The 14,165-nt window shown below is 41.6% G+C and overlaps 1 protein-coding gene across 4 annotated transcripts in view; it reads left to right on the plus strand.

The window, feature by feature from the left end:
- The window catches only part of LOC308072596 (glypican-5-like), a 394,857-nt gene that overhangs the window by 130,941 nt on the left and 249,751 nt on the right, over positions 1–14,165 (plus strand). For 2 of the 4 annotated variants that reach the window (XM_080409680.1, XM_080409682.1), the window contains exons 5-6: positions 3,615–3,674; positions 5,579–5,704. In XM_080409680.1, the coding sequence (XP_080265806.1) occupies positions 3,615–3,674; positions 5,579–5,704 (186 nt within the window). The remainder of the gene's footprint in view (positions 1–3,614; positions 3,675–5,578; positions 5,705–14,165) is intronic. The other 2 variants (XM_080409681.1, XM_080409683.1) reach the window with 1 other exon arrangement.

The raw sequence follows: 14,165 nt of genomic DNA on the forward strand, positions 1-14,165 counted from the left end.
AATTTTAACCATGCAAATCAGAGAAAAGAGCATTAAGGAAATTAAATTAATAAATTCAGCAGTAATAATCCAAAGAAAAGTTGTAGTACAATTAATGAAGTATGCTTTTAAAAATGCAGAGCCCTAGGCCACCTTCCACATAACTCATTGACTTCACTGAGATTTACGTGCTGGCAACCAGAAAGGCAGAATTATCTGCCTATTAATGGGTAACCTCTTCAACAGCTACAAATTGGTGTCTTGAGTGGCATGACAGCAGTTCTTTCTCACCTGAGATCTGCTCCTTCCCCTTCCCAACCATCTAGAATTATTTGGATATTGACCTTTTAAAATGTAAGGCCTGTAGATGGAAATGAGAATACACTGAAACTAATATATTGTAAATTAGACAGTTTCCCAAAATTAGTCTGCACCCTGAAAATTAATGTATCAAAAAACCCCAAACTAAGGGCATCCTTATGAAATTAGCATTACTGAAATACAGTGTTGACAGGTATTGTGGAGAGCCTATGCACCAACAATGAATGATGGAGCCATGCCATAATTAGTAAGAAGTGGAAAATATTATCAAATTTTCCACAACTTCCTATAAAACACATGGTGTGAAGCTTGTACTTTGCTTCTTGGAAATGATTGTGAAACAGTAGAGTGAAATACACAGTGATTGGCTACATCGCTGTGGTGTTCATCATCTATCATCTAATCACATATGATATCAATAAAATGCAATTTAGGTACTAAAATTTTATAATGGATGGGTGAAATCATTCCTGCAGAGGGTTGTGCAAAATGCACTTAAAGTGATAACTGCTACAGGGGATCTAGATTATGAGAGAAATTATGTGAATCTTTTTTGGTGCCGTTCCTTCTGGTGATTTAAAAAATGAAGAGCAATATCATCAGCTGGCTGTCAGTTTAGGTATGAGGTCACATAGGAATTGGCCTGAGTGAGTCTGGTCTGTGTAGTAGGCATCCTTCCAAATGATCCTTGATTTAAGGGGAATATAGAATGTGACTCCTGCCTTTTAGAATAAGGAAAGAAAAAGAGAAGGAATGAGCCAGCACTCCCCAAGCAAACAGAAAACCTGTGGCTCGTTACCTTAATCAAAATATCCCCGAGCTCGAAGAGAAGCATCAGTCTGGTTGGCACATCTGTAGGAGACACCACGATAAGGTGGCCTCTCATCTCTTCTGTGGTACCTGCTTAGAGATGCCCTTAGGAACCTAGTGCCGAACAGCCCATACCTGCGTATGTACGTTTGCTCCAAAGGTATCGCCAAGCTGCTCTTCCAAAAAGCCTGAGAACCTCTGGTTTCAGCTGCTCAGTAGAGTGAAGGCTGCTCGTGCGGTTGGAAAGTGGGGCTGTAAAGATTGTGGCTCTTTGCCTTTACCGCTTCGGACTGAGGTTAACCTTTGGGAGCCTGGCGGGAGGCAGCCCTCACCCTCTGCTGCTCTGCACAGTGTGATCCTGCGTGGTTCCTGAATTCACGTAGCAACTGGGTCCTCTCTTGCAGTTGTTGAACCCTTTTCTGCTCCTCTTACTCTCATGGGTTCCTGGGAGATTTCCCATCTTTATTTCCCTCTGGATTCCATTCCTGCATATTTCTAGTTATAAAACACTTAAGTGTCAGGGACAATAGTGCAAGAAGCTGAAGCTTGAATAAATGTTGCATGATCCTTTCCCTCTCTGATTAAGCTGAAAAGCACAGCTTTTTTTTTTTTTTTTTTTTTTCATTACACAATCGTATTCAGGGATTAACCGAAACTGGCAGGATTGCTGCTGTAGTCATTTTTTTAATGTGGAGGTTACTACAATATGTAATAGAGATGACAAGAAAATTAAAACCATACGATGGTACAGGGAATGTACATAGCATGTGCAGAATCTCAATCAGTAAATTGGAATGTTATTGCTGAGTTCAGCACAAAGTACTATTCTGGGCAGGGTCCGGACTCCTAGCAAAGTTGAAAACCTGCCTTTTAGCATGTCTGCTGCATGAAATATTTCAAACCACTAAACATAGACTGGTTACAGATTTGTATATGAAAATATTTTAATAAAACTGTAACATGACATTAGGTTCCTCATTGGAGGAGACAGGCTTTGTAATGATATTTTGTTGGGATTTCTTTGTTATACTGTAAACTTAGGGTCCTTATATACATCTAAAAAAAATAAAATTATTTGAGTTTCTTTGGGAATGTTTGAAGTTGATGGCATCTATTTTATTTAAGATTAACTACCTATTATGTCAGTCATCACATGATATTATTAAAATATGAATATTTAAGTGCTAGTACAAAACACGTTATTAATGCCAAATGTAAATTAACTTACTGTGGAAATGAATCCAACGTTTCTGACTGACTGGCCAAGGCAGAAGTTTCAGCAAGTCCAGATTTTTCCTGTTACAAATTCTTATTTCCTTTTTTGACTGGCTATGTTGGAATCGCTGCTTCAGTGATGGCAGGTGACACTCACCTGATGATCAGGGCAGGTCTCTCCCGTGGCCACCCCTGCCATTAGCTCCCAGAAAGGACAAAGACAAAGCTGCCATCATCTGGGTGTCCTCAGAGCTGCTGAAGGTGATGCTTACTCTCTCCAGCAAGGGTTAACTGGACTGGGAAATAGCATTGAACCTGTTTGCAGGCATGTGTTAATCCAGCTGTTAACATTACTTTATACATGAGAGTACAGGTGCAAGAGAGAGTAGAACGTGGTATCGAATCATGTAAGTGGAAAATTGCGTCATGATGTTAATGGTAAATACAATGTTTATAGTATTTAAACACATATATTTAAATATATGTACATTAAATACATTTAAATACATATATTTATCACATATAGTTATACATATACATAAACATAAATATATTGCATTTAAATACATATATTTTAATACAATGATTGATGTTAATTAAGGGACCTCAGCATATCGGTGCCACAAAATGCATTTGCACTAAATAACTAACAGGGTTATTTCCACAGTTCTTTCTCCAATATAACCTTAGAGCTCGTCTGTAGAGTTGCTCTTGTTTGGTTTGTCTGTTTTTTTCCTAGTGAAATCTGACCAGAACTGAACAGCAAACAAATCTATATTTACATTATTCATTAACAGACAGAAAATTGCTCATTGTACTAGAAAATGAATGCTACTCATTTGTATCCCCTTCCCATGGTTCTCATTCTAAACTGTTTGCTATTGTTTTCTTGTATAGCTTCATATATTTACAGTTCTTCCATTTGGTATCAGTTATAGTTAATTTAAGTACCACTGAATTTATTTTCAGCTTTTTGCTCTGTGTGCTGCATTTGTAATTGTGGTCTTACTTGAAAATGATTGGGAGGAACAATCTCACTTGTGTATTTTTTTCCAATATTGCATTGACATTTTTAATTGCATCTATGCTTTGGAAAAATCTCATGACAATTTTCCTCCTTATTTGTTTTCTTATATTATCCTATGCATGTGCTTGATGACCTTTCTTTCAAATAATTTTTACTTTTCTCTTTTGTTTCTCATTTCTTTTCCTCATTTGCCTGAATTCCTGCTTCTCCCCTACTCCCCAACCTCTCCTGATTGATGCTTGTTCTCCCCGGCCTATTCCAGTTCTCTGCCTCTGAAAGCTTCAAAGAATGACAAATCAAGAAGTTTGAAAAAAATCTCTCGGTAAGAATGAAAACAAGGTGACATACTTTGTCTCTACGCTTAGCTCATCTGCAGTGTCAGCTGCTGTTCCAGCTGTACTCTAGGAATCGCCATACTTTTGATTACTGTTTTTATACTGCGGGGCAATGGCAAACTGTACATTTTCTGCCTGACAGTGTTTAGGTTTATACCGATGAAAAGTAAATATTTGCCCTCATTAGGATTAGGAGTTGGACACAGATCTCTGCATTTGCTCAGATGCTACTTCAAGATGTCAGGGCCCTGCTTGGCTCAAAATGCAAAGGAGTTTAAGCCTCTTGGGGCGAGCTGAGGAAGACAAGCTTTAGACTCCTAAAGGCTGCTCTTTTCCTCCTCCAAAGAATACTCTGTTTTAGAACCCGTAAAATCTTTGGCACCTGCATCACCTTTCACAGTTGCTTAGTTGATACTCAGGCTATTCTGCCAGGTGGGTGGCCTTCTGCCTGGGCCTGGCTTTACTGTATAAATAGCCAGAGCTCATGTCCTTTAGTTGGTGGTGAAGAGGTAGAAGTGCTGATCATAACCCCCCAAAAGCCTTTTTCTTTGCTTAAAATAACAGCTTTCTTGCATTGGTAGGGTAATGCAGTTTTTTAGGACCCTGCAATGACTTATTGATCTAGAGCAGGATTTCACCATACATGAGATAAATGGGATGGCAAAACGCTTTTGAGAAAGTGTAAAGAGACCTATGGGGGGAGATGACCACTGCCTAAACCTTATAGATACCTATAGATACCTAGCGGTGGACTTTGATATGGTTCAAAGCACCTTGCTCCCAAGAGAATGATAAATCCTGACTGGTTCTGTGCCAAGCTCCATCCAGCTGTATCCGCAGGTACCTCTTCCTGGTGCTTCCCTGACAGCCTGCCTGGAAGAAACCCTGAAAACCAGGGTGAGCCCTTTGGCCTTCCCAGTGGGGCTGGTGGGGGGCTTCCAAGACAAGCAGAGAACTCCCTGATAGCTCTACCTCAGTTTTTGACCTTGTTCTCAATATCTCTAACCCCTTATACCGAACAGGAGCTTCCAAAGCTGTGGAGGAGGCAGGGTAATTTCTCATTCTGAAATACTCTTTAATTGTGTGCTGAATTAACACTTGTTTTGTTACAGTTTATTTTTATGGCTACCTCAGCGAGATACACTTTATAGGTATAATCAGATTATAAAAAAGGCAGCCGTTTGCCTACAAGGCATTTTTCCAAACACACATGATTAGAAATGGGCTGTTTGTACTGGCCAGGAGTTCTGGTTACTCGCCAAAGCAGCGGGCACAGCCTCCTCTTAACGAGAGAGCTGCCAGACATGGGGAGGGAGAGTTTCCTTTCTAGTAAGAATGTGACATGGGTAGTGATGATGGGGAGGAATCGGCCCCACCGTATCTCAAGGAGATGACTTTCTGTACTGTTGCTGCAGGTGTGGGGTGCTTATCGTATATTGCAGGTTTTGGGATGGGATGTTGGCTTTAGGAAGCCTTTTACACCCAGGAGGTTGTTGTCAGTGTTCTTAATTCATCTCACGCATGTGCAGGAAATGGTGAAATATTCACTTCTAGTAAAAGAAAAAGCATAATCCTTTAATGGTGATATTTTGTCATCATTTTAAACCTGTTTATAGGGAAACAGTGGCCGTAGATTTTTTTTTTTCCCCTCCAAATTTTGTGTTGGGATGTATTAATGTAATTTTTTAAAGCTACCCTTTGTGTGCAATAATGTGTATTAATGCAGGACTAGGTAAGACTGGATGATGCGTAGAAATAGAAATCAGTTAACTTGGGCGACTTATTTCTGTAAGGGTTCTAAACTCTGAATCATGTGGAGAGTTAAGCTGACAGGGGGCTTAAACCCTGAGTTTGCTGTTCTGTTGTTAAATGTGTTCTTCCTGCATTACAGAGAGTTCATCAATTACATGAAGCGATCCCGAACCTTTTATGCCTCTATAGCAGAAAGGCTGTGTGATGGAGACCTGGTGATGAGAGACAGCTCAACCTGCTGGAACGGAGAGGATGTTGTCGAAAGGTAAAGTTAAGAGTAAAAGTTTTCCCTAATGGTGAAAAAAGTGACTTCATATCCTTCTGATGATCCAGGAGCATTCTGAGACACTTGTCATCGTGATTCCCCTTCATAGTGAACTTGATGCTTAATTGAGCCAGGGCTTTGCTAAAATAAAAGGTTGTTAATGCTGAGTTTTGCATATCTGTATTAAATATAGCGGAATACTTTCGTGAAGGGCTGCTTTGTAGAGTCCCTTTCACTTTAGACATCTCTTTGTAGAGGGGTCTTACCCTCTGAAGCTCCGTTAGCAGGAGTACCTCCACGGCTGACTGGAGGGGTCCCTTCCAGCCTGCTGTTTGTAGGCTCATTAGTGCAGAGCTCAACCTCGTGTTTAGCCACAATTAGAAAATATGTAGCTCTTCCTGCAAAAGTGTCAGAAAAATACAGTGACCAGAGCATTATGTTTTTTAAAGGATTTCCCTGCCGTTTCTTTTCAGAGTTTCTGACATAACACTTTGAATAAAAACTGGTTTTGGAATTGCCCTACAGCCTTACCAAAGCATGCTCTGCAGGAATTCTTATAAAATAACAATTAATAAATGCACTGTTCCGTGTCAGCAGAGCAGCTAGAAGCTCTGCAGGGTGAAAAGATCATTCTAGTTCATCAGCTAATTTTTTTGCCTCTGTATTTTATCACAGTCTTTCCCTTCACCCTTTAGAATCCAAACTGGAAAATAACATTTGCACTCTCCACGAGCTAAACTTCTTGCTGTCATTTCTCTTGCTCTGTGTAACATGAGGTAACGTTGCCCTGAGGAGAAAAAGAGGTATTCAGAATACAACTGTAGCTGTTACTATTACTGTCAAAATACACATCAGTTTTTGCAGTTGGTTGGAAGCTTGCCAGTGAATGTTTTCCAAAAATGCCTTTTTGTCGAAACAGAGACATTCCGTGGGATTGTATTGGCTTTCATGATGTTTCTTTTTGAAGTGTATTTTGTGGCCTGTAGCAGTTTTAAAAGATGAAGTTCTAGCATTCTGTTGTCTTGCTTTAAAATGATTGTCATGATTGAAAATTGTTTTGTAGGAACATATGGAATAATTCCGATGTGGAACATGGAGAGATGTTACAATTACTGACTGTCCCATTAAAGGGAGTTCTGACTCCCACACAGCTCTGCTTAGATTTCTCATGTGTAAATAACTTCAGCTTAATTACCTCTGAGATATTCACAGATAAATACATGTCTAACATATTCAAAGATTACTTAAAAGTTTAATAATTCAACATATATTGGCATTACAAATGAATTGCAGAAGCATATATTTGAAGATTTTGGCAACAATGCAGTTATTCTAAATATTAATTTATAGTGATCGCAATACTGACTGACGTTTTTATGGTAAAAGTTATGGAGAGTGGGGAGGATATCATTGTTTCTAATCAGTATTTCCATTTCAGAGCCCCTTTTGCTGGTAATGTGTTGCTGGGTGCATAGTTAACTTTCAGAACAAACAGCTTTCTGACCAAAAAAAACCCAAGAAAAACATTTCCTATATCAACTCTCTGAACAAAAAATTAAGCAGAAATTTAGCATTAGTTTTTCATTTATTTTTGTTCACCAAAAAAGCGCCACTTAAACTGCTGATAGATATGTTTTAGAAAGGCATGAAGGGGAAAGCTGTTGTTTTTTTCCTTTGCCAGTCTGTATCGTTCTGAGAGCTGGAGACGTGGGAAAGTTTCAGTTTGAAAAGAAAAGAAAGCTGGGAAAAGTAGTAGGGAGAAGACTAGCAAGACCCCTCATATCTTGAATTAAAAAACACAAACAAGGGAAAAAAAATCCCCAAACCTACACCCCAACAACCCCAACAACAGAGAGAGGGGAAAAAAACTAACTACCAAAACACCCACCACCAGTCCCTGAAATATATATTTGTAGTTAACGTATTAAATGGGCAAATTAGAAAAGAAAAAGTTCACATGATTACTCAGACAGCAATATGTGTGTATTTATCAGTTCTGTCACAGTATTGATCTCCTTACAAGGAGGAGACTTTCTGGGCAGCCTGTATGGCCGGCAGTGCTACACAGCAACACAAACGTGGTGCCTGCTCGCTGGCAAATTTTACTCCTTTCCATCTGTTTTGTAGGCTGTACTTGTCACCAGTTCTCCCCACAGGAGAAATAAACCTGTCCTGGTGATGCCTGAAGATGCATTTCTCTTTGTTCTTTCTTCTTTCCCAGGAGACTGGAAGATTAAGTATCAGCAGTAGTAAACAGCTCTGAACTCACAATAGAGCCTTATTCTTAACTCTGTATCAGAAAATAGATCACCCCAGTTGATCGGGTGGATCTCTTGTGAACCTGAGCTTAAGGTTACTCAGGCTGCAGAACTGGCAAAAGCTGCAGTTCCTGTTTCCTTGATGCTTCTTGCATTTCATAATGCTGTTTGAAAGCTGAGTGATATTTACGCTGAATGCTAATTGGCATTCAAGCTCTTCAGGAAAAACAAACTCAACCTTTAAAACCAATTTACCACACAAACGCAGCCTGAAACAATATGAAATTATCATTCAGCAATGGGGATTGTGCATGCAGTTAGGAGAGAGGGCACTCAAGGTCTGTCGGAGGATCTCATAAACAGGATTCTCGTTGTACTTTTTTATTTTAGTGTAATTCTCTGGATTGGGTTTTATCATGTTTAAATCAATGCACTAGCAGGAAAAAAAAAAAAGACAAGACAACACTTGAGACTTGAGCTGCTGGTAAATACAGCATAGAAAGACACAGGTTGTTTCCACCCGTTTGAGTGTACGTTTCTGACCTGCTCTTCAGATAAGCAGCAAAATGTGGCTTTGCTAGGAATCCTCTGGTGTTGGTGCAGGGCCTTTTTGAAGACATTACAAATACTTGCACCAGCAGTACTGTTTTTCTCTTAATTACTCTTGAGCAACTTGTTCCTGGAACAAGACTTCATGTAACAAATAGTCTGCGAGGCTAACAAAGGTCTGAGTATACAAACAATGTTCAGAGATGAGGCTAGAGCAGAAAAACTGGAAAAATATTTTGCAAAGTGAAGCAAGCTTGGAGAAGTTTCTGTGCTGGAACCTTTCTTTCCTGGCAGGGTGTCAGATGATTTTCTCAATACGGTGTCAGTAGAAGAGATTGCAGGAGAAACTGACAGCATGAACCATGATGCACTGCCAGGACCAGACACCATTCACCTAAGAACTCTAGAAGGACTGAAGGATTAAATAGCTGAATTATTCATGTGATAGTGTATTTTCCTTGAGTGCTCCAATAATAGACGATGGAAAGATGTGAAATGTGAAGATGACGTTATATTTTTAGCAAAATAAGGATTTCAGAAAGGTGTGGCCAGTGAAGTTGGTATGTAAAGCAAAACCTACAGAAACTATTAAGATATGAACATGGTATCTAGGGAAAGGAATCAACATGCTCTGACAGTCTTTAGAGGGAGATAACAAGCATGTAGACAGGGCAGATAGCTATAGTCTGCTTGGATTTCTGATAGGTGTTTGTTAAGGTCCTTCACACAGGGCTGGTAGAGATGAAAGTAAGGGTAGGTAATAGATGTTCCGAAGTCACAGTGGAAGGAGGAGGACAGCAGTGGCAGTGCATGGGGGTTTGTGCTGGAACCTGTGCTGTTCATGTCGTAAAAAGACCTGTGAAGGGGAGTGAATACTGAGGTGACAGGATGTGCTGATCATACCAAGTTATCCTGGTTAGAAAAGACAAGGGTCAGCTGTGGTTAATTGTGGGAGGAACTCATGGCATGGACTGACTAGGCAATAAAAGAGCATATGAAGTTCACCACAGGCAAATGTAAAGTGATTCACCTAAGAAGAATAATGCTGATGTTACATACAGAATGGTGTGCGCTGAGGTGGCTTTCAGTGCTCCAGGCACATGGCACCTGCGGTTCTGCTGTCCCCCAGGCTCGGGAGGATAGAATACAACTGCAAATGTACAGGGGGAGCAACAAGGAGGGGGATCCAGGGCATGAAATGGATCCTGTATGTGGAATGACAGGCACTCCAGCCTCTTACAGGAAAGAGAGAAGGGAAATGTGATAGTGCCCTATAAAAATTGTGTGTGTTGAATGCTGAATAGGTATTTGCTGTTCACTGTCTCTTTCATTACAAGAACAAGGGGCATCTTAGTAAGTGATGGCTTGACAACAGAAGCATATATTCCTTTGCTGAACTTTTGGTTAAGCTGTGAAACTTCTTGCCTCAAGATGTTTGGATGTTTAAAAAAATGAATGAATTAGCGACTGAATTCATTTCCTAGAAGAGCAAATTATAAAATGACTACCTGAGCAGATATGAAGCAACCAGGTGTCACATCCAAGTCCCTTCCTCTAAAAGCTGAGGCAAAAGGTTCGATGAAAGATTTCCTCTGGTCACTCTTAGGCAGCTGCTCCCATGGATTTGGTTTCTGTAGGGGCTAAACTGCAGAAACCTTTCTCTCCTCAGGACTCTCTCTTCAACTAAAATAAATGCTGGCATTGAATCATTTCTCTCTGTTCTTCCTGGCTGTGGCAGCTAAACAGGATTTGCTGTCTCAGGTCTCAGCCTCAAAATTGGCAGATTAGTGCAATGCAGCACCCAAGGACTTTCCCAAAAGCTCATCTTGAGTTTTTTTGTTGATATCAGATTTGCATCTTTGCACAAAATGTGGATTCCCTTTAGAACTCCTTTTTATGAAGTCTCTTTTTTTCTGAAGCCTTAGCTGCAGTGGAGCAGCCTTATCAGAGACTGCTCTTTCTGCTGCTAGAGAAGGGAAAAGGAGACGTGGTCTCACTGCCCGGCTGTGGGGGTATGCCTGTGTACAATGGGTGAATAATCCTGATAATCCTGGTTTGGAAATAGCACTTTAAAGGAACAGTGGCAGTGGGTTGTGAGTGCTGCGGTAAAGTTGGATAAAGTTGGATAATCATTCGCTCTTTCCATATCTGTCTGCCTACTTACCTCTTGCAGTTTATATGTCAAGACAGATGAAACAATCGTAAATAATAAATAGACAAGCAGTAATCTATGTGTAGAAGGATGGTAACATTGTGAGTGTAGCTGGCATCTATTACAGCCAACTGTAGGCACTGCATATGCTCCCCCACTTTTGGCATGGCATTAGTTTTCAGGAAGGGGCTGACTGCAATCTGCAAACTATCGACCGCAGTGTGCGCTGCTCAGGCTTCAAGGCTGGAGTGTGGAAGTTGCTCAGGGCATGTTCAGCAGCCTCAGCGCTTGCTTTTCAGATGTCAGTGACAGCCTCCTCCTTTGTATGTCCGGGCTTAATCCTGGGCAAAGGCGACGTTGCAGCACTGCTCTGCAATCCCCCAGGGTCTGCTAGAAGGGGCATTCTCAGGGCAGCTCCTAAAGATGTGTTCCCCAGTTATCATCACAGACATGGACGCGAGCCTTTAGCGTGACCATTTCAAAGAGACTCCTGCTACATGAACAACCTGTCTGCATTGCAGGATTTTTGAAAGTTGAGAGGTCTGCTCATGACTTGTGCTGAGTGCAGCCGGTTGTACATGGGGACCGTCCCACTGAGGAACAGACACCAAAACCTCTTATGCTGCTCCTATGAGGAAGTGGTGTCATTTTATGAGTTGAAATTTAGAGGCTGGCTGATGCTTGCGAGAATGGTAAGATCACTGCTGCCACATCACATCTTTTCCCTTTAAAGGAATGGGCACTTACAATTACTTTGATGTACTCTAAAATCGCACCATCTCTGCTGTGATGCTGCGGTAAGCAAAAACCAGCTTGAGTCTTACAGTAGCAAAACATGAGCCAGTAATGAAGAAGAAAATTAAGTGACTGGTTTTGTTAATAGCAGAGGTGGCTGTCTGGGATCTGTGTAATAAAGCCCCTTTTACCTGGGTGCTGAAATATGCTTTTCGGCTCTGTGGCCAGCGTACGATAGGCACGGACCTTCAGAGGAAGGGATGGTGCTGACAGCCCAGTGCTCACACTATCTGTACTTCGGGGGTTTTAATTCAGGCTAGCCCATTCCTGGGAACTGAACGCCACTAGCCATCCTTGAAGTGCGTCCTTTGTTGAAAAAGAATCTGGTTCTGAGATGGCTCTGCAGTATAAACTGGAGTGTGAAAATGGTGACACCTGGGCTTAATTGAAAAGTATAAACCTGATCAGAACTTCATGTGATAATGTAGACACACCTGGCGTCAGCTGGACACCAGCATTTGAAGCCTGGGGTCTGAAAGTTTAACTTCCCCAAATAATAAGTACTTAGAAGTTGTAAGTAGTATGTATGTAGTTTGTTAAAAAGTTCCATCAACGCACCCTTTTGGTGCAGCAGCCTATGGTGACAATTTCTGGTAGCACACTGCCCCAACAGTGAGGTGATGTAGTGCTTCACAGCTCTCAGGCTAGGCTGGCTGGCTGGCTTTGTGGCTTTCTGACGAATTAATTCTGAGCCAGCCTGCCTCCGCTAGGTGTGTGAAGCCTGAGGAGATCACAGCAGGTACTGATGTGGCTGTGGGTGGAAACCTGAGGCCAGGCTCTTGGCTGCTTTTGATACTATATTTTCCACTTACAAGCAAACAAACAGCACCTATTAGGACAGTGTCAGCCTTCAAGTTGACTGTGAAAAAGAAAGCTTTCAAAAGTTTGAAAGAGAATTTTTTCCTTGGAAGAAGCAAATCTGAATCACGACCATGATGTGCATGATGTTGCATGACTTTTTCTAAGCAAAGAGTGGTGACGCTTCTAGGTCAGTGAGACATTTTACAAGTCACAATTGCACTGTAGATGCTCAGTTTGTTTTAAGAATTACTGCTACTTGATTTCTAACTGTGGAACATGACAGTTTCTACATATTAGGAGATTAAAGAAAGGGATGTTGCTTTAGGAGGTTGGTTTGTTCATTTTTTTTGGTTTGGTGCGTGTTTTTTTATTGGGTTGGGTTTTGTCTTGGTTTTGTGGTTTTGGTTTTTTTTTTGGTTTGGGTTTATTTTGTTGTTGATTTTTGTTGTTTTTTTTTTTTTTTTTTTGGGGGGGGGGGGCGGGGGGTGAGTGAGTGACAGGATTGCTAGCTGCTTCAGAGATTCTTCACTTCAGGTGATTATTTTTTCCCACCCAAAAGCAAAGTAGGAGGAGGTGAATTAACAGGAGTTTTGGCAAGCCAATACTTTTGAAAACTTGAGAGTTAAAAATGTGGGAAAAAGGAAGAGTAGATTTACTGAGTGGCATGTATTGATGTTTAAATGTCTCCATCAATTTAATGCAGTTCTGTCTCTCGTTTTATTTTTAGCAGTCTTAAGTCAAACACTAGTTAGAATGGCCATTGCAGGTTTTGGTGGACTGCATCTCCAGCAAAGCAGAGCAGCTGTAGTGGTTGTTGTGGCCGACTGATCTATACTGTGTTTGTGAAATGGCTTAGTGAAGTCGTGAAGAAATAGTAGATGGCGTCAAGGAGAAATCAACGTTGCTGAGATTTGTTTGTTTGTTTGTTTGCCACAGTCATCAAAATATTTCCAAAGTAAATGATGAAATGCTGCCTTAAATCCTGATGGTTATTCAGTGTTTCATCGTGTTCTGACTAGGTCTTCAAAAAATATTTTGGAATGCTATTTCTCGTTCTAAATCTGCTATCTTGGACCACTCTTTCCTCCTTTAAAATAAAAAAGTGTGTTCCTGTACGAACAGAATTGGGAAGTCCATGTCTTAAAGAGCACTGACTTGCTTCAGACCAAAATATCAATTATGCTCATTCCATTTAAATGAGAGATCTCTGTAAGTCACTACTATTTGCGCTGAAGTTTAAGGCTGTTTCTAACATTATATATTGAAATGTTCTCTATTCTTTCGAAGTCTCTTAGGTGTGCTGCTCCAGAGGTGCCCCAGAGCAGAGGATCGCACCGAGGGACCGTGGGGAGCTTTCCGTGAACTGGGAAAACTGAGAAGTGAGGGCAGAGGGAGAGGGTGCCCCAGTACCCCCAGAGGGCTGCCGCTCTGACTCCGTGTTGGCGGGTCCAGGAGTGAAGGTGGCCAAACCCCAACCCGTACAAAACCAACCCTCTGAGCATGAGTGGGCAGCCAGGGCATGGCACGGCAGCTGGCACAGTGAGGGTGAGCGAGGAGGGTGCTGTCCCCCTGCCTGCTCAAAGAGGCAAGCTCCAGTAGTGGTCATTGCCTCCGCAGAAGAAACCTGGCCATGGTTTCTACTCGGTCAAAACCCAACACCAGAAGGCATGTGGCCACCAAAATGGAGCTCGCAGCAGCCACGCAGCTGCCCAGGTCACGGGCTGCTGGGGTGCCCGAACCCGTCCCTCCTGTGGGAGGGCAGCAGGGCTGGCACCTGCGCAAGGTGCGAGCCGCTGGGTGGTCTGTTCAGCCTGGGGGCAGCGCTGGAAGACCAAGCAGAAAGGTTAAGGTGTATCGGGGAGGGTGAGAGTGAGGTATACTTGTTTTTCTTGGGATTTTGCATTAA

Source organism: Falco punctatus, assembly GCF_963210335.1.
Source record: "Falco punctatus genome assembly, chromosome: 13".
Classification (NCBI taxonomy): Eukaryota; Metazoa; Chordata; class Aves; order Falconiformes; family Falconidae; genus Falco; species Falco punctatus.